This window comes from Python bivittatus, unplaced genomic scaffold, assembly GCF_059951505.1.
Source record: "Python bivittatus isolate LINGU-HERP-01145 unplaced genomic scaffold, Pbiv_v1 ctg000700_np1212, whole genome shotgun sequence".
NCBI classification, from domain to species: domain Eukaryota; kingdom Metazoa; phylum Chordata; class Lepidosauria; order Squamata; family Pythonidae; genus Python; species Python bivittatus.
In genome coordinates this window covers 55,416,572-55,441,881 of record NW_028277098.1, presented here as the reverse complement: position 1 = coordinate 55,441,881, position 25,310 = coordinate 55,416,572, and the positions used below count along the sequence as shown (strand labels likewise).

Sequence of the window (25,310 nt, the reverse complement as noted above, 5' to 3'; positions counted from 1 at the left end):
AGCTTCAATTCAGTCCATGTGATGTCATGAACTAAAGGAAACTAAGGAGCCAAACCACAAAGGAGTGTTATTTTCTGGGATGGTCACCATGCTAGCGTGAAAGCAATTCCTCTGGACCTGATAGACAATTTCAGCGTTCTTCTCCAGCAGACCACAAGACTTTTACATGATATGGATGTCTGCAGGGCAACTGAAGCCACACTAAGGAAAACAATTACAAAATAATTGCTGAATGCTATATGTTATGTCTTTAAAATAATGAGGGTTATTAGCTGCTTCCAGGAATTGAATCAGCTGCACAGGAGGAATGAGGAAGCAAGCTAACTCAAGGAGGCTGCACATTGTTGGGAAAGTTGAAGAAAGGCTATGACAAGGTAACAGTTAGCAGGGCTAACATGGCTCCACAATTTCTAGGGCAGAAGTTTGGTTGTAAATCAAAGGATTTAGATATTTCCTAAGGAAAACTAAGATTGTTTTTTTTTTTAATTGGGAACTTTTCCAAAAGTTGAATTGGAATTTATTCTTGACCTTATAGCACCCATATATCTTGGAATTATCAGGTAAGTTACCTACTAAAATACTGATGCAAACTGAAGAAACGAATAGAAAACAAATATGCTACAAGGCAGAGGTTCCTAAACTTTTTGCCATCACACCTCTCTAATGTACTCTTAATGTACACACCTCCCCTAAAAATCCAAACACCAAAACAGACACAAATGAACAATGGAAACAATACAATGAAACTTTGGGAAAGGTGGATTTATTACAACAATATACAACTAAAAGTTTCTTCACACCTCCCCTGGACTCCGTCTGCACCTCTCCAAGGGAGGAACACCTCACAGTTTTGGAAATCCTGCTATACAGTAAGAATATATTGCACATAGGAGTTTCACAATCACCACTGTATTGTATATTGCTCAAAACGTAAGGCAGGAACAATCACTTTGAAATCTGCAAAATGTACTACATACATAACCACAAACACACCCACTGCAATACAACAGCTACTGACAAGGATGCAAGAGAGATATAATGTTATAAAATTAAGCAAAACACTGAAAAATTAATAGAATTATAATTATTTGGGTGCAAACACCCAAAAGGGGTCTTACCTGCAGATATCAAATGAAAGACCACTGCCAAGTCCAGAGCTACATTCTGAGTCAGACCCACTTTCTATATGCTTCCTGAAGCCATTGGTCACAGCTGCTGAGAAGACAGATGAGAATAAGTCTACACATAATATTCTTTAAAAAAATATTCAGACTCTTATCAAGGTAAACTCAGAAACACAATTATACACTACAGCTAACAATGTTAGATGAGCACATTCAGTGACATTCAGAATGCATTTAAGATTTAAGACAACAATTGGCATATCCTCATGAATGTTTGTGCACAGTGGCAGCCCAGAGGCATTTCCCATCTGGATATCTGCCAATGTTTTTGATTCTAGAGATCTGATTTTGCAATAAAATGTACTTAATCCAGCTGTTTTTGGCAGCCAGAAAAAAGTTTAGGAACAGTGCAGCTTCACTGACACTACATCATTATGTATAAGGAGGCTCAGGGGCATGCAGAGCAGAGCTTATAACGTTGCTTCAGCCTTTCAAACTTGAGTCAGAACTTCCAGAGTCCAGTGAGTTCTCTTGAATCTCAGTTATGATGTCATTGCACTTAACCTACAAAGCTTTACACAGGTAACACAAGACATTGTGTTATTTCAAATACAATAACTGTGGGACAGGAAAGTGAAATAAATATATAAGAATCCACTTATTAAATTATGCACAACAAACCCTGGGAAAAATGTGAGCAATTTTAACTCCCAGTCCTAATTACAATATAACATTTGAGTTTGAAGCCCTATGGAGGAATTTATCAAAATAATTTTTCTAGGGACAATCTTATTAATAGAATCCTTGATTCCTTTGATCCTTTCAGATGGTATTTTTCTAAATAAAGTTAAGAGGATAACACTTCTATTTTTATATGCACATTTTGATTTTCTTTTTATTTCCAAAAAATAATAAAAGAGCACATTACTTCCAAATTATCCCTTCAAATTAATGGAACTTGCTCAAAATATACGCCCATTGGGTTTTCAACTGAAAATGTGTATTTTTTCAGCATAAAAGCTACTTCAAGGTAATTTTCTCTTATCTTCCTTCTTGTGCATTATTATAGAAGCAGAAGAAGTAGAATAAAAGATAATTCAATACAGTATTTTGGGGGGGTATTCAAAGGATTATATTCTGCAAGTTCATGCAAGTGTTCCGATCACAAGGAGAATCTTGCATGTTTTGTAATAAAGCTGGAACATTTGTATGTATATGAATATTTACTGCCCTTCTATAAACTTCTCCTAGGACAAGAAGTGTTAAACATTATCGTGTCTTTAACCATAGTTTCTATGAATTAAATGTTATGCTGGACACAGATAACTGAAAGAGAATGAAACATGTAGCATGCAAACCTAATATTATATGGATTATAGATGATGATTTCTAACACAAAGTTTGAGATTACAGACCACTAGTTTTTAGTATGATTATATGAACATATTCAGAAATAAATATAGTCCATATTGAATTGTGTAGTTAGCGTTCTACTTCTATATTTATTTTGGTTTTGCCTGAATATAAGTATCACATAAAAGTAGTAATGTCAGTAATGTCCCTCATAGTTGACAGGATTAATTTTGGAATGCTCTTCATTCCAGCCATTATCCTATGATTCTTCAGCTAATAACTCTTTTCCCCATCCTTTTTAATTTTTTTAAAATTTTGATTATCATCCTATCCATTCATACAAGAATCCGCCAAACACCTCATTACTTTTCTTCTGAGAATATGTGTTTGTTTCTGTCCTTACTTAATCCCAGTAGATTCTTATGCATTTTGTCTTATAACAAAGGTGCTATTTTTCTCCCTACTGTCATTTTCTTCATGATGACTGATTCTAAAGAAACAAATGTATAACTATATACTATATATATAGTTCTATATATATAGAATATATACTTCTATATATTCACTAATACTGGGTAAAGAAAGTAGTAATATTCTTGGTTCTAGAAGGAGAATGTGCATATAGAGGAAGATAAATTTTAAGACATGAAAAGGATGTAAACATATCTTCACTTTTGAGCTTAGTTTTTACAGAATAATCCCTATCCAACCAAGGACACTGAAAATGGGAATAAAATTTACAATGATGGGAAGCAAATCATGTGGTCATGAAGCAAATTCTGGCAAAAAACACCTATTGAGGAAGCTGGATTCGCTTCATGACAATGTGATTCGCTTAACAACCATCATAAAAGAGATTGTAAAAAAGGTCCAATTTGCTTAACGACCAAATAGCTTAGCGACCTAAATTTCTGTCCCTATTGTGGACGGATAGCAAGGACTACCTGTAATTATCATGAGAAGAAAAGCAAAAAACTCCCTTTGATTCACTATATAATTTTCTAAGCAGGAGCAAAGAGATAACAAAAAAGATGGAGGGGAAAAATCTGATTGGAAACACCTTTCAGCAGAATATTAGAAATTTTTGGTAATCATTGAGTTGTCACACAAATGCCTCAAATGGGAAAAATAACTGCTGCACTTACTAATCAAACTAGAATATGAAACTAGCTTAAGACACTTTACTATTTTTAACAATAGGTGCTATGTAAACCTAGCACACCAAGTTGACCTCATCTGAGCTCAAAAGCTGAGCAGGGTTAGGCTTGCTTAGTATTTGGACAGGAGACCTGCAGGTGATACCACAGCTACTGTATATTGGATTGGAAAGCTGAATAACACCCAGAAAAAGCAATGGCAAACTAGTTTCATGCTGTTGCCCAAAAAATCGCATGGACATGAAGTCACCTCTCATCAGAACTCTATTTAGTGCACACAGACTCCATGTAGAATTGATGCACACTTCAAGGAGTTACATTTAGTCTATAATATATACAATAAATGTACTGTACGTAAAATAAACATCTCAGGAGATAGCAGCACTTAGCCAACTTTGGCTAGTCTTGAAAAAGTTAAGCCTGGTTAATATTAGGTTAATAGGTTTTAGGCCACAATGGGGAATTGAAAAAAAATATCCTGGAAGAAGGCAATAGCAAACACTTCCATGGCATTGCCAAGAAAAAAATATAAATGTGCCCAATAGAAGAGAACATATGCAGCTCAGGGTTAAACTGTGGAGTCCTTGGTGCTTGTTGAGCCTGGTTGTTTGCTTGCAGACATTTCATTACCCAACTAAGTAACATCATCAGTGTGAGTGTGGGGTTTGCTCCCTGTTTATATACAGTGGGTTGCCCTGCCAGTGTTGGTTGGGGTGTCGTTTTCTCCTTGGCAGTTCCTTGATTAGGGTATTGTTTTTTGCTTGATTGTTTGGTGTTAATCCCTGCTTATCTGGGTGTTGGCTGCTGGGGAGGATATGTTCTGATATTTTTGTTTCCTTTTTAGCTTTTTTATTGTCTATTTTGAATGATGTGTAAATATGGTTTATTTCTGTGTCTATTGATGGCTGATTTGTCTGAATGCCAAGCTTCCAGGAATTCCCTAGTGTTTTTGGATTTAGCTTGTTCTAGGATGCTCAGAGTTTCCCAATGGAAACCAGGGTTGAGTCTGTCCATTGTTGCAAGATTAAGGACTTTCATCATGTCTTCTGACTGCTAGTTAGTGTTCATGGATGTGCTCTGCTAGTCTTCTACCTGTCTGTCCTACAAAATGGCTGTTACAGTCCTTATGCTGTATGTTGAAGATGACTCCTGTTTTTTTCTTCTTCGGCTACTGGGTCTTTAGGTTTACTTAGGATGTTTTGGAGGGGTTTAGTTGGTTGTGTACTACAGTGGTGCCATGTGGTTGCAATAGTCTGTTGGTTGTTTCTGAGATGTTTTTGATGTATGGTAGTGTTATCCTTTACATAGCTTGGGTTGGTTGTGCTGTACTGGGTTGAGCAGTCAGGCACTTTCTGATAAAATTGCATGGGTATCCATTTTGTTGGAAGATGTTGCATAGGTGGTCTATTTCCTTTTCCTATGTTCTGGGTTGCTGCAGTGCATTTGTACTCTTCTGAATCATGTTCTTACACAGCTCCTCTTATAGAAGGTTGAGTTGTTACTTTGCTAATGGAGCACTTGGTTAATGCAGTTTTCAACAGACTTGCATTTCCAATTTGCCGTCATTTCCTCTGCTGATGAGGATATCCAGGAAAGGTAGTGTGTTGTTTTCTTCTTCCCTTGTGAATTTTATTCCTTTGAAGCGTTGTTTCATGTGACTTCTCTAATTGTTCCTTTTTTATTATGACAAAGGTGTCTACATACTGGATTCATATTTTTGGTTGTGTATGTGGGAGTGCTATAGTTTCTAGTTGCTGCATTATGGTCTTTGCTATGAGTCCTGAGAGTGGTGATTCCATGGGTGTTCCTCTGATTTGTGGGTATATTTGTCCATCAAACTGAAAGTAGGTAGTGAGGCAGAGGTTGATGAGGTCCATGATTCGGAGTATTTTGATCTTAGTGTGTTTGGCTAGGTCGGCTGTGTTGTGTAGTACTGCTGCCATGGATTCTTTTGCTAGTTCTGGATCAATGGATGTAAAGAGTGCTGTGACATTAAATGAAACCATAATTTCATCTTCTTCTATTTTTAGGGCTTTGATTTTCTGGAGGCACTATAGTGGGGAGCTGATAGAATATTCTTTCCCCTCTGTGAGATGTCCAAGCTTTTTTGTAAGTTCTTTGGCTATGTTGTAAGTTGGAATCCCTGCTAACAATACAATTGAACAAAGAGGTATGTTGGGCTTGTGTAATTTTTGATGTCCATAGAAGTGTGGCAGCACAGGTCCACTGCTTTTCATCTGCCACTGTTCTTCTTTTGTGATCTGACTTTTCTTGGGTGCTGTTGATCAGGTTGTCCAGTTTCTGTATTGGGTTGGTGTTTACTAGGATGTAGGTCTCTTTGTCTTCCAGTAATTCTTTGGCTTTTTGTATGTTTTGTGTTCTGTCCATGATAACCATGGTTCAGCCTTTGTATATAAACAGAGAGTAAACCCCACATTCACTCACACTGATGATGTTACCTAGTCGGGTAATGAAACATCTGCAAGCAAACAACCAAGTTCAGAGAGCAACAAGAACTCCATATACATGTCCATGTAGACAACAGGGCTTCTTTTATATAAACACAAGAATATTTTTTTCTTCTATCCAGTTAAAATTCCCAAAGATAAGGTTGCCCTCATCTTTGTTTTGTGCAAAATTCATACAGCAAGAAAGCAAATTAACTTTTTTCAGTGGTGAAAAGACCACAATCTGTTCCAGGGCAATGTTAAACTGAAGTGGTACAATCTGTGGGATTTTTTCATTGGAATTGGTATTTTGATGTTTATAGGTTATCTTTGAATATTATATAAGCTCTGGTTTGTCTTCAGATTGTATAAAACTTTCACCATTTATCTTTGAATATTACATTATAAGCCTTTGGAATAAGACCACACAAATGTATAAAGCATGCATGCAGACACATACACACTTTCCTGATTATGTGTGAGCAGGTCATTGTTAACTTTTAGCAACCACGTAGATAGATTTTCTCCATGAGGATCTGTCCCTAACCTGGTCCTTCAACTTTTCCAACAGTGTACTCATTGCCACTGTAATTGTACCCTCAATAACCATAACACAGAAGAATAAGTCAGAATGCCTTGGGATATATCTAAATAGGAGATTTCACCTGCTGCTAGTTTCTCAAACTTGCTGTTCCCCAAATATGCTTGGATTTTAACTCACACAATTCTCATATAGCATGACTCCTGGGCACTAGGTTGGAGACAATTGACCCATGACTTTAACATTATTTGCTGCCACTTAAGAAGATGCTGTGTATAATAGCCCCTATTATAATAGCACTACATAAAAGAACATGTATCTTTGGTGGTGTAATTTATTAAAATTACTGATATATTTTTGCCTCTTTTAGACAAACTTTTCAGGGCAAATTTTGTTACTCATAGGATCATTCTTTGAAGTACTCCTTGGAGCACATACGTAAAAATACTGCTTTGGGAATGGTTATCTATTCAGCATTTCCAAAACAGGTCATGCAGGAAGAGCCTCTCAGTTTGTTTCATAAAATAATACAAAAAAATATGAAGGATAATTTGGTTCTCTCTTTTTTAAATATTGAAATACTGTAAAAATTAGTTACTCAGTTTGAAAGAGAAAGTTATGAATTCTGACAAAGGCAAGTAATTTCCCCTCTCACTACTGGTTTGCTTTTATGAAGCTTCCTTCAGTAGTGAGTTAGAGTTTGTTCACAGATCAGTGTTCCCTACGTGATGACTGCAGCATCAAACGTTAACTGCCATGTGCGAATAAGCCATCAGAGATCAAACATCATTGGCAGAACTTTATCTCTTCAAACATGTTTTTCAGGGGAGCCAGAGCACTCACTCACTTGTGAGTCATCATGTGAGTCTTGAATTCAGAGACATTCAGAGAAACGCTGGATCCTGCTGTTTAGTATTTCAGATCTTATAAATAAGTGAAATTCTAACACTGTTGCATTCTTCCAGGCACCATTAAACTTGTGTTTGCATTATGTTATGTTCTTTTAGAACAGAACACTATTTTGTTCTATTCTAAAAAAAAGTGGCAAAGATTCTGGTGTAAACTTTTCATATCAAGTTTTCACTGAAAAAAAAATCTCAGTAGCATCAGGATTCATTCCATATGAAAGAGTTATAAAAAGTAATATATGTAACACCACTCCCCCAAATAAAAAAACATGAAAAAAGGTCTAGGCAATTTAACTGAAGGCCAAAGGGGAAGTGTTTTCTTGGGTAAAGATAAAGACACATATACACTTTCTACTCTTATATCTCAAATTATCAAATATTCTAAACCCTCCTAAAAACAGCCTAGCAGTAGAATAAATCATCATCATCATCATCATCATCATCATCATCATCATCACCACAACCACCCAATCAATTACAAATTAAAAGGCCAACATATCTTCCACAGCTCAGGCTAATCTTCTGTTTGTGAGCTCATAACTTCTTCTCGTCATTTATAACACTGAGCCTGGTGTGAAGATTCCTATGACAGTCACTACACAGAACCCAATTACCAAAGTGACTCAGGGAAATGCTTGATGCTATGGAGATATGGAGATTTCTTGCCAGCTGGCAAGCAGTGCAAGTATTAGATACCCCTACTCTGGAAATCTCTGACTTTCCACAACATCAGAGGAATGAAAGCTCAGGGGAGTCACCTGTCACGCCTGCCTGCCTGGGGGATTTCTCGCCATCGCTCTCGCTGTAGCTCCCACTCTGTGGCCGTTTCCGAGATGGCTGCTCACCCTCTATGCTGGAGGGGGAGAGCTGCCCACTTTGGCTGTGGTCCTCTCCATTCTCAAGGGGACAGTCCAGACCTCTTTGCAGTTTCACCCCGTTCTTGGCTTTTTTAAAAAGGACAGATGTCCGCCTGCCCACTCCACTAAACGGGGGGCTGGCAGAAGTGCCCGTAGCCTGAAGGGCCAATCCATTCAGGCCGTTGTCGCTGAGCAAGCGCTGGAAGGCGTGGCTCTCCCTCTGCAGCGTCTTCTTATCAAAGAGCTCACCCTCGGACTTCAGCCGTTTATGCAGTCTGTTCAAGGACTTGCTTTCGCTAATGGGTTTGAGAGTTGGAGGGTCCTGCAGAGAGTCCAGCTCCGATAGGGAGGGTGCAGGTCCTGTGGGCTCCAGGGTAGGGGGAAGTGGGGGCTTGGTGTCATCTGCTAAAGAGAAAAAGAATCTGCTTGAACATTTTAGAAAGTATTCCCCAAAGTAGGATCACAGCTTTCTGTTTTCTTCTATGAATGTAAGTCAATGGTACATCAATTAAATAACTACTTTTTGTATTATGTATTTGAGGAAGGCATTCCGAGTATGGGGGAATAAGGGAGAGAGAATCTTAGCTAAGTCTTCAGAAGGAACTATTCTGACTCTCACAAAAGTCAGGAAATATGTCTGTCATTTATTCCATGCCATTATTTAGGATGGAATCCCTATGCAAATTTGCTTAATCCCCCAAACACATTAAATTTAGAAGGATTTACTTCTGAGTGAATATGCTGAAAACACTGAGCTGCATGAAACTTATTTCCCCATCCTTCTTTACTCATTTTTTCAGATCCTAATACTTTTCAAGCAGTTTAACCTCTACATGATTCCCCACATAAGAGGGTCAGGGAATATGGATGGTCTAGAGGTTAAATAAGGAGAATTTCAAATGCAAGTCTCCTTAAAGGGATGAAATCCTATTTCATGTACATTGAAAGCAGTCCCTTATGTATTTTTTTGTTTCAAACAAAACAAAACTGCTATTGTTCCTTGCACAGTCACAAAAACATTCAGAACAATTTAGATCTCAGACTTCTTCCTATTGAGCTTCTCTTGTTCTCTAACATGATTATGTCTGAACATTTGGTTCAAACTGATAACAGAATGAAATCATACTTGCGTTCTTTTCCCGTTTAGGTTCTGCTTCCATCCAAGCATTCAGTCTAAGCTAAATTATTCCCTCCATGTCCTAAACCATATGGTCCTCAACATGGGTGACCAGGGCAGAAAGGGAACACAACAAATGATGAAACATGCATGATGATGTCATCACACAAATACAACATACATATTTGTGTCAGATAATAGGACACAAGAATGTAAGGACAACATTTGCGTGATGAAGTCATTGTACAATGTTGTGATTTTAGCATCTTTCCCATGCTGATTGACCACACCCATGGAAGAAGGAATTACTCAAGAATTTCCTAACAAAATCAGAGAGTGGTGATTGAAAAATACCATACCAAATATTTTATTCCTTCATTTAGTACAAATGAAAATATAACACATTTAGATGTTGTTATAATAAAGTCATCTCAAAACACTGCTGGAAGATAACAACATTTTGTAGTTGCTTCACTAAAAATTGAACAAAATTTAGCCCCCATTTAGGTGACAGCTGACCATAAGTGTGTAACTTCTGGGAAAAGATATGTGGAAAAGACAACTTTTCAAGGTAGACTTCTTCAAAAATGTTCTTCAAAGTATCCCTACAACAGAAATTAGAACTGCTGAAAACCATTCCCAAGTTTTTCATCTGCTCCCCTATCTTTAAACTGGTCTACGGAACAGCTGTTTCACATCTTCTGTTCTTAGAAGTTAGACAACAACAGTGTTGTCTGAATAATAATAACTCTCTCTACAATTATTGTTCCCTTGCAGAGAGCTACAGGAGCCTAAACGTTTGATGTATGACAAAATATTAAAAATCTGTCTACATTTAGAAGAGTACATACATTTTTATATCCCAGTATTCCAGGAAAAAAAAATATGTTTAGCAATTGATGAACCAAAAACAAAGACAAATGGAATGAACTCAAGTTTTTAATTAAAAAAAAAAACCTATAAAATACCCTTCTCACTCCCAGGCTTAGTTTTCAGGAACAACAAGGAAAAAGGATGTTTCTCTGTCATTTTCTCTTCCAGCACAATACTTACATACCAATTATAATCAGTGGAAAGCAAGTGTTGTATCTGAACAACATTATGCTACTAGCCATGGGTAAAATGGAAGTGGAAATGGCAGTGGGCATAAAATTCTGAGTAGATATGAATAAGACTATACCATAAAATCTCTTTTAACATTATATCCTAATTGGGTTGGGGGGGTTGTTTGTTTTTTATGCTCTTTCAGGAGCCATAAAAAGCCGGCATGCATTTGCCTCTCTCCTTTCACAATAGTCACGAAAAGGGTAGGAAGACAGGTAGGAACTTATTCGGCAAGTTTGGAAATGGCTGCACTCCTGAACTGGGAAAGGGTTGTATGGGAACGCAAATGTCACAGTGCAAGAAGGATAGAAGCTATAGGACAGCAGCATAAGCAGTCACCACCTCTGAGATACAAGTTAGGGAAATACTGAAATTGCTCCAATTGTTCCAGAATGGACACCAACTTATCCTGTCAGGGACTGCATGTCAAAAAAAAGATGGACAAAACTTCCATTTGCTGAGGAATACTAGAATGAACTGAGACAGGATACTGTAATATGAATAAATCAAATCAGCGGTAGGCAGATACAAGGCAACTTTTGTAAATTAACAGATGCCTGAATATTTTTGTTGCAGAAAGAAAACACAGAGATACTCTAACTGAACAAATCAATTAGTAACATATTTTGCAGTTTCAGGGCAAATAAGCCCTGAAACAAAAAAGCCATATGAATTGTCTTTTAACCTTTCCTTACTAAGACCAGCTGATAGTATCTTTTAACATGTGGACACATATTAAGGCTGCAATCAAAATCAATCTGAGAATAAATTGTACAAACTCAACAGAAAATTTTGGATAGATGTGAATAAGGCTATACTGTAAAATCTCTTTTAAAAATTACTTGGTTTTTTTCCCTGAGGGTAAAGAGGAACTTACTACTACCACAAAAAAGGAGGAAGAATGGGCTGTTGCACAATGCACAGTACTAAGAATTATCCATCAAGAAGCATCCAATACGGCAGTTTTGAATTGACTGATGACTATTATTTGTAATGTATTAATGATATTGAACTTCAGCTAAGCTATTTTCAAGGGGAAGAAAGCAAACAATGTGAACAGCTCTTTTTTGTGTTACTGCCGTGACATTCTATGTAAAACCCTGAATAGCCCACCCCATGCCAAAATCAACCCTGCCTGCCTGCTTTTCTACATACAGTATTTCCCATTTTCATAAGAATGATGACTTCACATCTTTTCTTTGAGAGAAAACAATCAAGTTAGTAACATACTGTCAACTAATGTCACTTGGATTAAGACTCTTGCTAACTGAAATCACTTATGGCTGGATTAATACATCACTTTAAGCCATAATTCATTTTAATGATGGTTTACTGAACAAGTCATGGTATTCTGACTCATTCAAAAATCCTAAACCATTGTGTACATAAATCATAATGTTTGGGTTTATATATTACACCTAGTCAAAATAAAACCCACTTTGCTTCCCACTGCCCATAGGACCAAAGTCCAAGGTTCCTTGAATTCACTGATTTACTATTATTTGGAGAATCTGTATATAGCTCCTTTAAAATCTCATAATATAATATTCACGGTTCATTGTTACAAGTAAGAACAGAGTAGCAACAGCCTTCTTAGTCACAGAATAATAGACAGGAAGAGAACATTTAGGCCACCATGCACAACACCCTGCTCAGCGCAAGATTCAACAGATGTCTAACTATGCTTCCACATACCCAATGAAGGAGAGCCTACCACCTCCCTGTTTACTTGATTCTGCTGTCACACTCCTTTTAATGCTAGATTTTTTTTTCTAATATTCAATTGGAATTGCCTTCCTATAATTTAAATCCACTATTGTATGTCATATCCAGCATTCTGGGACAATAGAAAACTGGCCTTTTTGGGTCCACAGTGGTTTCTGAGCTTGTTTTACTTCTTGTAGATGTTTAATTACTAGGCTAGGTAACATTATCAATGCATGGGGGAGTGAAGTCTTCTTGCTGTTTATATACGATGCCTCGATTGGGTTATTGTTTCTTCCTCAATTGCTCTTTGAATTGGATGTAGCTTTTTCCTTGATTGTTCCTATTTATCTGGTTCTAGTTCCAGCTTATCTGAGTGTTAATTAATAGGTGTGTGTTGTGCAACTAATCATAACACAACCCGCATAAGCTATGAAAAGGATAGCTCTACCACACATCGAAAACATCTCAGAAATTACCACCAGGTTATTATAAGTTGTTGGCATTACAGTTGTCCCTAAACCTACAATATCTATCCAAAGCATTCTAAGCAAACACAAAGACCCAACAGCCAAAGAAGACAAAACATGTCAAGTTGCAACATACAATGCAAGGACTGTGCAGATTGCTATACAGGACAAACTGGCAGTATACAACCATGAAAATCAATTGGCAGTCAGAAGACATTTGGAAAATTCTTTAATTTCACTACACACTGACAAGTTCAAACACAATTTCATTTGGGAAACTATAGAGGTTTTAGGCCAAGCCAGATCAAAAAATGCAAGAGAATTCCTAGAAGCTTGGCACTCTGACAAATCAGCCATTAACAGACCACTGAGAGAAATTCCATCTACAAACTATTCAAAACAGGGAACAAAAAAAGTAAAGTAAAGAGGCAAACAGCAATAAGCACATCCTTCCTCATTGTATCCCTATTAACCAACATCCAGATAAGTAGGAACAATCAAGGAAGAAACAACACCCCACTCAAAGAGCAATCAAAGAAGAAACAACACCCCAATCACCGCTTGTTGGGCAACTTATCATATATAAACAGTCAGCAAACTTCACTACCCCATGCACTGACGATTTAACCCAGCCTGGTAATGAAATGTCTGCAAGAAGCAAATGCAAGCTCAGAGAACACCAAGAACCCAACAATTCAATTCTCAGCTACATATATTCTCTACCAGAAAACAGATCTCAACTTTCTTTTCTGTGATGTCCTTTCAGGTACTTGAAGAGTGCTATCATATCCGCCCATAATCTTTTCTCAAGACTAAACATACTCAGTTAACTCAATGTCACCCCACATGTTCCTCTTTATACCTGTTTAGTTTCTCTGAAACTTTTTGAACTGTGGTGCTCAGAACTGCACCACAGATGGAATCTGAATAAGGCGTAATGACTAAAAGCCACCTACTACTTCCCTTGAACTGTATTTCTATTAATGAAGGCTAAAACTGCATTTTCCTTTTTTGCAGCTACTCACACTGCTGACTCATATTCAGTCATTAATCTCCCTCCCTCCCTTCCCAAAAGAAAGGTGACAGCATACAGAATGTTCTAGCCTAGTATTCTCTACAGATGCTGCAGAAATATCAGTATAAGTACAGATTCTGGGCTGCGGCCAAATAGATTCAAGTCTGGCAAAACTGATTACCCTCTACCATTTTCTCCCAAATTCACCAATTTATCATGACATGCAACTTGGACTGTACAATATGATAAATATCACAAATACTAAAGATGTCTCTGACTCAATTTTTAAATAATGTTGGGATGCATTGTTAAAAGCAACCATTACACCAAAAGTTCTTGTAACAGACTCATGTAAGACTAATGTGCCCAGATTCCTGGGAGTGTTCTCACTTACTCAACCCATCCCAGCACAGACTAAATCTCTTTCCTCACTGATCTAGTGAAATCTCTCACCTTTCTCCCTATCTTCATCACCTTGCAGCATTTTTTCCAGACCTTCTTCCCACGGAGCTGGTTCTCCATTTGGCATGGCTTTATTCTGCTGCTGAGCCAGCTTTTGCCTGACAGAGTTGATTTCGCGTCTCAAGAGTCGAATGCGGCGAGTTCGGGCACCACTTGACCTCATGGTGCTCACCATGTCCAGCTTTTCCAGTAGTTCTTTCAGTTGTACTTCCAAGGAAAGATGAGCTCGGTTCTCAGCAACAAGAATATTGTCAACTGCAATTAGATATATTGTGGTGTGAGCTGTCAGTCAAGAAAAGTTCTCTGCACCTCAGTGATTCAAGCCACACCCATCCACCTTTCTTATCAACCTGAACATTATACCACATTATGAACATTATACCATAAGCAGGAAATTCATCACTTAAATCTGGATTAAACTAAACAGTCTAATATAGGACATTGTTTCCAATACGATTTCTTGAATTGCTATACATTTTTATACACATGTAGTTTTCTTTATTTCACCAGAAATACCTCAAAAACTTACCATCCTCCCAAGAAAAACGATAAAAATCTTCGGTCTTTGGTGATTCAGGCAAATGAATCCCCATTTGGGGGTCAAAACCAATATTCTCAGCTTGCCGCCGCGCATGGCGTAGTATTGCCCCTCCAAGGTCTCTGAGACGGACAGCTGCTCGATGGAAAATTGTGTCTTTAGAATTATACCTCATGCAGTTGGCAAGGATAAGGTTAAAATCTTCCTCAAATTCATCCAGTGTTTGGTATTGGTGGGACTCCAGTTTCTTCCTCATGGTAGAAAAATCCATTGGCTTGGAAATGAATTCCAGGTAATCTGGAACCTAAACATATAAAACCTGTACAATTACAAAAATCATTTACTAGCCAACCAAGGTATACCCATCATAAGCAGTCTGCATGTCCTCTCATTGGCACTGGGTTTGAACATAAACTCATAGGAATGCCATTTAGTTAATTACACTCCAGCTCTGACAAACAAAATTATCTTGCTAAGCGGCATTAGCCAGTTTCCATAAAGACACTACTCTAGTTGGGATAGTTCAGCAGCTCTTTGCATAAGCAGTTTAGTCTCCAGAAATGTTTTATTTTATCAAACAGTAATATGAGATGATCAAGTAACAAAACTTTATTGTTGCCAGTTGTATTATTATTGGTCCAAGAGCTGGCAGTTTTTTCTTCAAATGCTGGGCAATACAAAATGCTTTTGTTTGAAGATAAAAAAGCAAAAATATTGCATTATTTATCTCTGTAAAAGTAGCAGAAACCTTGCAAGAGCAATAAATTCTGTGAAATTTCAGCATTTGCACCCTACAAACTCTTACAATATTGCAAGGTTATTTTTAGTTTGTGGGTCCTGGGGAAGTTTTCTTGGATTGTCCAAATGATACAGTGCCCCGGGTGCTACATTGCCAATCCCTGATGTAGCCATTCCTCTAAACAGAGCCTTCAGATCAGTCCTAACCATATATCTAGGTACTTGCCTCACTCAGGTTTACAGGATCTGCAAAGATCTGGGCTGGATCCTTTTCCTGCAGTAGATCCAGTGTTGTGCGCAGAAGCACATTAAAAGGTGTGAGCTGTAACTCCATAGCAGCTTGCTGGACCTTTACCTGAAATCAGAATAACATTACTCAGAAATACCAAAAACAGAAAAAAATAAACATTCCCTTTTCATATATAATTAATTTACAAGGCTTACTCACCCATAACACTGTAAAAATGAACCATAAACTAATTTCAGGGAATAATCCAATGTATGAAGTCATTTGCATAGTACTCAGGAGCATATCTTTCAAGAAAGGAAGGTTCACTGTGCTCAACTTATTTCACACTGTCAGAACAAGACAGTGATTATTTAAAGCATAAAACAGCAAACTAAAGCAGATAGTTGGCTGTAAAATGGCATTTTATAAAACTGCAAAATCTATAAATATAGCTTTGTTGAGAGCCAACCTTAACTTAAACTAAATGGATAACATATAACTATGCCTCTCCATCTTTATGCAGATCCTACTGCTGTCCAAGATTAGATAAGTGATAACTGGAGAGAGGACCAAGTCATGCCCCCTCCAGGGAAGCTCATCTGAAGAGTCTGTTGTCCTTGTAGCACCAAACAAAAACATTTATATTTTCCCCAAACAGTTCAGTAATATAACTGATTTTAGATTAATGGTGTAGTTCTACAGGATTTGCCTGGTTTCCTAGATTTCGTTTCTGGATTTTATCTTTGTATTTACAATTTTTGTTATGTTATTAGTTGATCATGCACCACCTAGAGCAAAATCTGGAGATACCACCTCTTTGTAAATCAAGTGTGTACTGAAAGATACCTAAGCGTTTTTTAAATAACAATTTCCGACCCATTTCCAGATTTGTCTCTGGCTGCAATCCTATGGAAACTTAATGGGGTGTAAACCACACTGAATAAACTGATGTTTGATTCTGAATAAACATGCTTAGGACTAGAAACTAACATAGCAAAAATTAATATATTCCCCTTTCTGGCTCTAATCAACAGTATGAAATAACTTTCATACTTCAATAGCAGTAAAAATCTGTAATGCATAGTGCAAGTTTCAACAGTATACTAGTATACAGAAACAATGCTAAAGCACCATCAAGTCATGCTTCTATTTACCTGTTCACGTTTGAGTTTCTCACGTTTACGAATTAATTCAATGAGTAGCCGTGCTCTTTCTAAGTCATGCCGAAGTTTCTGCCAATATTTAAGTTCTTCTTTCACTGCACTAGTCTTCTCATCCTGCTCTTTCTGTGGAGATAACATTTTATCACTGCAGACTGTATTCTGTCACTTCAGATCTCTTAGTTTTCTCTTTCTCTCTGCAATAATTCACAGTGAGTGTCTACCTAAATCACAGTATCTAGTTCTTAACCACAAAGATTTAATCCAAGTGGATCTTAAGTCTTGGGGCCAGGTTACTTATAAGACAGTCTCTCTCTGGTTGTTTCTACCTGTCCCATCTAGTCCAGTAGGAGGAGCACGCTCTGGTTCCTGTCTGTTATAGAGTGTCGGCCAGCAGGGCCCAAGAGGAGAGCTTTTTCTGTTGTGGTACCTGCCCTCTGGAATATCATTCCTCTGGAGATTAGATCAACCCTGTCTTCACTGGCCTTTTGTAGAGCCTTGAAGACATGGCTCTGTGCTTGAGCCTGGGGCCCCAGATGTGGGACAGAACCCATTTCTCAGTTGTGCTGAATGTTTGATCATTGCTTTTATAACTTTTCTGGCTGCAATGTGTTTTATGTTTAGGGTATATGTTTTTTATCATGTTTAATACTGTTAGCCACTCAGAGTCATATACTTGAGATGGGCAGCCATATACATTTACTAAATAAATAAATAAATAAATAAATCTGGGTAGATCAAAAAGGTAAATGGCATGCTACACTCAGTGGCACTACGTTAATGTTAAGTAGCTGTGCTTTAAAAATTACGGTTGAAAAAAACATGGTAATCAGCACTGACAGTATCTAAAATAAATCACCTATAAAGTTCTATAAAGGAAAAAAAACCTTAATGATTAATAGTTACAATCCAAGTATTAATATCCACAATGAATAAAAACATTGCCCTGTAGGACAAGTTAGTCCTATTTCCAGGCTTGAGGAATATCTTCAGGAACAGGACAAATCTCATCTTGGCTTTGCTTCTTTTCGATACCAATAATACAAAATATTAATGTCATGCATCCACAACTGTTAGGAAAGTTACTATGCAAAAGAAGCATCCACTAAGAGAAGATGTAATAGTTTCATTACGGCTATTCATTCAACCTTTCAAAATTAATTAACTTATTCTAACTAGCAGTAGCTATTCCAAAAAGGATAATTTTCATCTAATTCTTTCCTAAACCTTCCCATTCAGTTTATCAAACATTTCTCCCTCATGCTACTCCGGGATGCACTAATAATGATGAGAAATTCTTATACCAGTTCTGCATTTCTTTGGGACTGTAAGTGAGAATGTAGCCTCCGTATCAGGGGTACACCATTTCTTGACTGACGCTTCAACAGCCAATAATTGTGCAGCCTCTGCATGAACTGATTCTTTCTCTGGAAGGTGAGTCCACTGCAGATTTTATTCAGCCTAGGGAAAATAATAATATCAAAAGAGCTTATCCCGTATTAAATCCAATTTCAGACTCCCCAAATCCCTATGAGGCATGGTGACTCCTCTACTTCAGCAGCATGCAGCACTGCCTAATTCTCTAGTCACATGAGTATTAAGTACAAACTATACAGTATCTCAGGTTCATTAGAGGATTTCCAGCTGGAAAATTAATGCCATTAGAAACAATTCTACAGATCCAATTAATCAACAGTAATAGTAAAATGGGCAATACCCACCCACCAAATGAGCTCAAATGAACAAAATTTACTTCATAGTTTTAATTAACCAAAGCAATTTAGTATTTCAAGAACTTTCCTGCAATATGAACTTCAAGAAACAAGCTCAGCTGTAGGCTGAGGCTATAATCAAGCAGAGAGTCAGTTGCCTCATCCATCCAGAAGTCTGCCTAGAGAAGTCTTTCCTCATTCCCTTCCCACAGGGCCACTACCACCAACCCCTCTGTAAGGAATGATCCCTGAAAAGAGAGAGAGAGAGGAAGGCAGGCTAGATTTTTTTCCTGCCCCTGGCTATATGGAAGGGATCCTAGAAGTTCATTCATTTGCTTGTTTCAAATAATATTTATTTTTTTCTGCCTCTTTATATTTCTTGTAAACCAGTTTGGAAGGATGGTTTATTCTAAAAGGCAGAATATAAATAATTTAAAAATGTACATAAATTGTGAATAAGTTCTGCTGAGACGAAACAGAAACCCTGGACAGAAATACTAGGCTAGTTCATGAATCTGCACAGAAACGATGGCTGGAAGAGTTGTACCACTCACCGGTAAGAAGGGATCTGTGTAACCATTAACAGAGGTCCAGAAGCACTACTTTCTTTTTTCACCTTCTGCTTCAAATTCACTTTGTTTTTATTTTTGGGACTGACCCCCTCCACTGTCTCATTCTTTAAAATGTCCTCCTCTCCTTCACGAACAGTAGTCGTATGTCCTTTTCTCACTGTGCCAGGAGGGGAATGTGCCTCACAGTAAGCAGTTTTGCGCACAGTAAATGTCGTGCCGTTGAGACTAGTCTCCCTCATGGGCTCAATCTTCATGAAGAGACCAGCCCTCTGGGCACAGGTAACATGGAAAGCAGTGTAACAGTTCATTTTGTGACACTGGATAGCTGCTCCCATGCCCTTCTGCTTGCAGATGTAGCAAGTTAGCTTCCAGCGGGCAGGTGGGATATTTTCTATTCCCTCAATGGGTTCCAGAAACACAGTGTTTGCAAAACAGACTTCTGGGATCCAAATGGCACAAACAACATGGGCCCAGTGACCATCACTGGTCTGTTTGAATGCTCCACCTTTGTTTGGACACAAGACACAATCAACAGGATGGGAAGGGGACTGTAGACAGCAGCGACAAAGCCATTGTCCCTCAGGGATATAGGGAACTCCATAGCATTCCTGGTGCACAGCCAAGTTGCAAATGTCACAAAATAAAATGACATTGCTGTTATGACATTCATCATCCATGCAAACACAACAAACAGCATCCTCATCTATCATAGTCTGCTGGGCTCCATTGTTACGGCTCTCCAAATACGACTCTTTCTCCAACCGATCCAATAGCAATTCAAAAGTCTCTGCAGAAATTGACCCATACCCATCATTCTTCCTTTTCTCATTGATCATGTCAAGCCAGGCCAAATCCTCCTCATCCATATCATATTCCACTTCAGCATCAACATCCTCAGGTGGTTTCTCAATATACTGATAGTAAGCTGAGGGCAAGGGCGGAGCATCTGGCTGGCTGAAAGAGTCAATCATGCGAAAGCTGGGCTGTGGTAGATGAAAAGATGCCCCAGAAGCATGTTTGGTGCATGTCTCCTTTTTTTTGCCTTTACACTGATTTTTCTTGGATTTTGAAGGAAAAAGTGGCTGTTCGCTGTTCTCTTTGTTACTATTGCATTCTGTGATGTCCTGGGCAGTTAGCTCATCCTCTGTGATGATCTTTAGAGGATCATAAATGCTGATGCGATGGAGACGACCATCAATATCAACTTCCACTATTCTTTGAGCCTGGGCATATGTCAGAGTCTCCCGGGTGGGTGAGCATTTCAAACTATATGGTGAAGGAGAACGTCTTCCTTCTAGAGTCTGCCGGGACCTCCTCCGAGGTTTCCTCATAGCAGCAAGTTAGAAAATCTATAGGATAGTCCAACAGAAAATAGTTTGAATACCAATATATTCAAGCCTGAGCACATCATTTCGGTACAGGGAGTAACGCATTAGCTGATGAATTGCTTGGAGTGACTTCTAACTGAGCAAACTTAGAAACATCTCACTTGTTTATTTGGAGGTTACTTTGGTTGTAGCTGTTAAAAAACTATATTAAAAATGGATTCTAACAATCAATATGACATTGAGCTCATAAATCACACTAAACAGCAGTTCAGTTAGCCATAGTTTATTGAATAAAGCACATCTGGCCAAATTTTAACAATATATTAAGCTATAAACCAAGGGACTCTAATCTTTTTAGACTCCACTGTATTTGTTTGTTTGTTTGTTTAGAAAACTTATATGGCCACTCATCTTTACATGATAATCCTAGGTGGCTTACAAATGACATCCAATAAAAACAGAATAAATATGACCAACAAACCCCACAATAACACCCTATATCCCAATCACAGCGCCACAACATCTGACCAACTCTACAATTATTCTTGCATTTGCTGGGCTCACTTCTATCCTAGCCCAATGCCTGGGTGAAAAGCCAGGTCTTCACAGCTCTGCAGGATTTTCACAGTCACAGGAGCCAAAATTATTAATATATTTAAAATAAAACTGGCTAACATCTCACAAGATTTCATGCAAGAAATCTTGCAAAATTTTCTATATTATTTAAGTGGTTAGTGAGCCCCACAGTAATGGGATTCACATAATAGGCAACATCAAAGCCAAGCAAACCAAATTATGATTTTAACACAATGTGGGATCTAGACAATAAACAGGTTTTATTTAATAATATATCATCTCACTTCCTCCAAAATCAGTCTCTCCTGACATTTTTGTAATGTTCCTGAAGTTTTATAATATTATTTGTAATATCACAATATTCTTGAAGTGTTTGTAATCCCATTAAATATGAAATTCATTTAAATTGAAACAATTGGTTGAAAGACATTTAACATATTAAGGCTGCCAGTCCTTCAGAGCAGATGCTTCAAAGCATGCCAACTCTTTTACAAATAAATGAGAATGACTAAACTATAGGAGCAGCCTTTACATAATATTCAGTAGGGTGTGGCTACCTCTTAGACATCAGAAATTGAGTTTATTTACTATACTGGAGAGCTCTATTTTACCCTAAAGAGCCATTAATACTAACCGTGGTTAGATTAGAACATATTTTGATCTTCAAACCATGGTTCCTGAGGCTGATTTGTTTAAGGTACAAATCAGTGGAATTTGTACCTGCAAGTGGAAAGGACAGTTTCCAAACACCATCTTTCCCAACCAGACAGCAAAGCAGACTTGCTGTGGCTCATATAGATTACACTAAACCAGTTTGTCTAGGTTCCAACATCACAACAACCTTTAATCTAAAGCATAAGCAAACGTTTCCAAACTCCTTGCAATTGCATTACAGGAGGGGAGAAGCTGAAGAGGTTAAAGCTCACTAAGGCCACTCCTTGTAACAAAAAGAAAACTGAGTATTAAATGTGAGAAAAACCTTCTAGCCAAAAGAAGTCATGAAAATTAGGAATTATACTTTTGACTGGGATCTAATCAAAGTTTGACTGTAATGTTTGAAGTACAGTATTAGATTCTGTGGAATAAAACAACAGTGCCAAATAGCTGTTGTCAGATCTCTTAATGTGGATTGACCTACAGTTTGGTTTTGCACGAAAAGCAAATCCCTGGCTCCCAAGCTTTTTATTCTGAAAGTACTAGTTCAGGTGCAATCTAATTTAAGTAAAGGAGCTTTCTAAAGGTGTCTGTGTGGTGTTGTTGTTTTTTACAAAAAAAGCTGCAAAACTATTAGAACTAGGAAAACCTTTAGAAACTAATTGTCAAGGCAGGTACTAAAATGTGAATACAGGCACCTAGGATTTTTCCCTCCAGCTCCTTAAAGGGTCCTTAATAACATTAAGTATTATCTTGGATTTTTAAAAAATCAGTTCTGCAACAGGCTATTATTAATAGAAAAACTCAAATATTTTGGCCACTAACTTATAACTTCTGAACTTAACAAGACTGTCTTCCAAGGGAAAAATAAGTTTGCCAGAATGTCTATAAATCTATACTTTTCATTTTTATAACATGTAATCACAAGTTTAGCTAGACTAAACATAAAATGTTCTGCATAAAAGGAATCCTGAAAGACAAAGAAAGTACCCACTACTTGATTGTATCCAGTTACTGTACTGTTATCAAAAATGAGCTATTTGCATATATCGGCAGATATTCTTTTTAGGAACTTTTTTTTTATCCTGCATATAGCAGCAGTGGCACGTATACTGCTCGTTCAGGCTGAAAACCAGCATGTAAAACTATCAGTAATACAGATGTATCAGTAAAACATGAACTGCAACATTTTCTGCTGCTTTAAATCAAATGAGATCCAATTTCACATTACTGACTTCTATTTAATATTATCATTTTTATTTCAATTTAATAAACATGTAAAAAGTATCCTATAGTGATATCCTATAGCATATAAAGATTTCAGACATTTCTCCTGTAGCTAAAAGTGTCTGAACTGATTCAGAAATATCTAAATATAATGTGATTTCCACAGATCTCCCCCTCCCCCCCAAAAAAGGGGAAGGCCATTTCCAGAAGATGAGGTTAGAAATGACTGTTCTGCTTTAGGATTCTACTACCTCAGCAGGTGGCAGCACTGAGCTGATCTCGCTCATTCTCAGAAGCTAAAGGGTGCTGGTCCTGGTTTAATATATTTATTTGTTTATTTATCATATTTATATGACCACCCATCTCACAAAACATGACTCTGGGCGACGTACAATAAAAAACCATAAAAGGACAATATTAAAAAACATTCCACAATTAAAACATTAATATTACTTTTAAAAGGCTAGGAAAGCATTAGATGTTACAAACCATGGCATCCACCTCATTAAATCACCAGTTAGTACAGTGGTACCTCGGTTCACGAACTTAATTCGTTCCGCAACTCTGGTCGTGACCCGAATTGGTCGTGACCCGAATCAAATTTTCCCATAAGGTTCAATGTAAATACGGTTAATCCGTTCTGACCCCTCCGAATTTGGTCGCGACCTGATTTTGGTTGTGTCCCAAATCAAATTTTCCCATAAGGTTCAATGTAATTACGGTTAATCCATTCTGAACCATATGTATTTTTTTTTTAAACCACAAAAATATGAAACAAAATACAGTACGAAGAGAGAGAACGCTAACCTTGCTCGACGCGACTTCTGGCGTGGAGGACAGGAAAGCAGGTGGGGAGGCGGTTATTGCTTGGAGGGAGAGTCTCCCTCCCTACAGGAAGCCATGACCATGTGTCATGGGAGGGAATATGGCCACAGATCCTGTTCGTCACCCAATCCGGCATTCGCGAACAGAAGCAAAATTTTGCGAACAGTGCTGTTCGTGACCTGAATTGGTCGTGAACAGAAGCGTTCATGACCCGAGGTACCACTGTATTTGTATGAGGACAACCATGGAATTTAGTGTTGCCTAAACTGGGGAACTGAGAAAAGAAGGCAATGGTAAACCACTTCTATCACACAGTCACAAAAACCGCTTGTATGTAGTCACCAAGAGGTGAATTCAACAAGAGAATGTCTTTACTTCCATACAGCTCTACCTTCTCCCCCATGGTATTCTCAGTGAAGCCACTGGCAGAAGTTATCTAAGGATATGGACTGAAATGTCAGATTACATTCAACCTGCCCAATCTCTAATCAATGGCTAAACCTGGATATAGTAATCAAATAGATGAGAGTCAAAAAACAAGGGCTACAGATCTGGGCTGCAAAAATCAGGATAACCTGATGGCAAGAAAGTGAGTTTTCTTTATCTCTTTCCTTACCTCTTTCTTTAGCTGCTAACTAATAATATCCAGATTTTTGCAGCCCAGGTCTGATAGCAATATAATAAAGCTTGAGACTACTTCAGACAACATGGAATAGCTGAGTTTACACAGTGCACTAAGCAGTTATATAGTATGTTTCTGTTCTTACACAAAGTACTAGTCCAGTTATTATGACTTAGCATTGTGTAAACCAAGCCACTATAACCTGTTCAACAAATAATGCTTAAAAATCCTGGCTCTGAACTATGTATTATCCAAGTCATGTAGTTAGTCTGCATGGTTAAATAAATTTTAACCAGGAGATTGGATTCTCCCTAACAAATTATTTATCATTTAGGAGTGCTCTTGGAGCTGGTATTGTCATTTGGGACACGCACAGCCTCAATGATACAGGGCACCTTTTATCACATATATGGATATACCAACAAAGTTCTGACCTGGACAGAGATAGTTTAGCTTCAGCTGGTCCAAAACAGAGTGAAGTTGTTAATAAGGATTGCCATTGTGTTACCTAACTGCTTTGTGCTCAATAGCTTCCATTTGTTTCTAGAACCAATTCAAAGAACTGGTGTTAAAAGTACTACCAGAGTTAGGGACAAATTATCAGAAAGATCCTCTGAGATTCTTAAATTATCTTCAGTATCTTTCTTAGGATGCTTCGACCAAATGAAAATAGGGCAGAATACAATTAGGAGATAGCCTTCCAGTGATAACATCTCAGGAGAATACTCTCCTTAAAGAGGCTCATCTACGCTTATATTATGATCCCATTAGTGCCAAACAATTACCATTTCTCTCCCCCACCCCCCAGGTTCTTTTGTCCATTAGTTTTTAAACACATTAATGTTTTTTAGATCTTTGCATTTCCTTAGT

At 37.7% G+C, this 25,310-nt stretch overlaps 1 protein-coding gene across 11 annotated transcripts in view; it reads right to left on the bottom strand.

Moving 5' to 3' along the window:
- BRPF3 (bromodomain and PHD finger containing 3) overlaps positions 1-25,310 on the bottom strand; it is a 44,866-nt gene that overhangs the window by 8,452 nt on the left and 11,104 nt on the right. For 3 of the 11 annotated variants that reach the window (XM_088154508.1, XM_088154509.1, XM_007426556.4), the window contains 8 exons: positions 19,191-20,557; positions 18,229-18,385; positions 16,919-17,050; positions 15,762-15,890; positions 14,789-15,101; positions 14,251-14,514; positions 8,289-8,792; positions 1,119-1,215 (listed from right to left, as the gene is read on the bottom strand). In XM_088154508.1, coding sequence (XP_088010634.1) covers positions 1,119-1,215; positions 8,289-8,792; positions 14,251-14,514; positions 14,789-15,101; positions 15,762-15,890; positions 16,919-17,050; positions 18,229-18,385; positions 19,191-20,539 — 2,945 coding nt within the window. In that variant the 5' untranslated portion in view covers positions 20,540-20,557. The remainder of the gene's footprint in view (positions 1-1,118; positions 1,216-8,288; positions 8,793-14,250; positions 14,515-14,788; positions 15,102-15,761; positions 15,891-16,918; positions 17,051-18,228; positions 18,386-19,190; positions 20,558-25,310) is intronic. The other 8 variants (XM_015887799.3, XM_025165633.2, XM_007426558.4 and 5 more) reach the window with 8 other exon arrangements.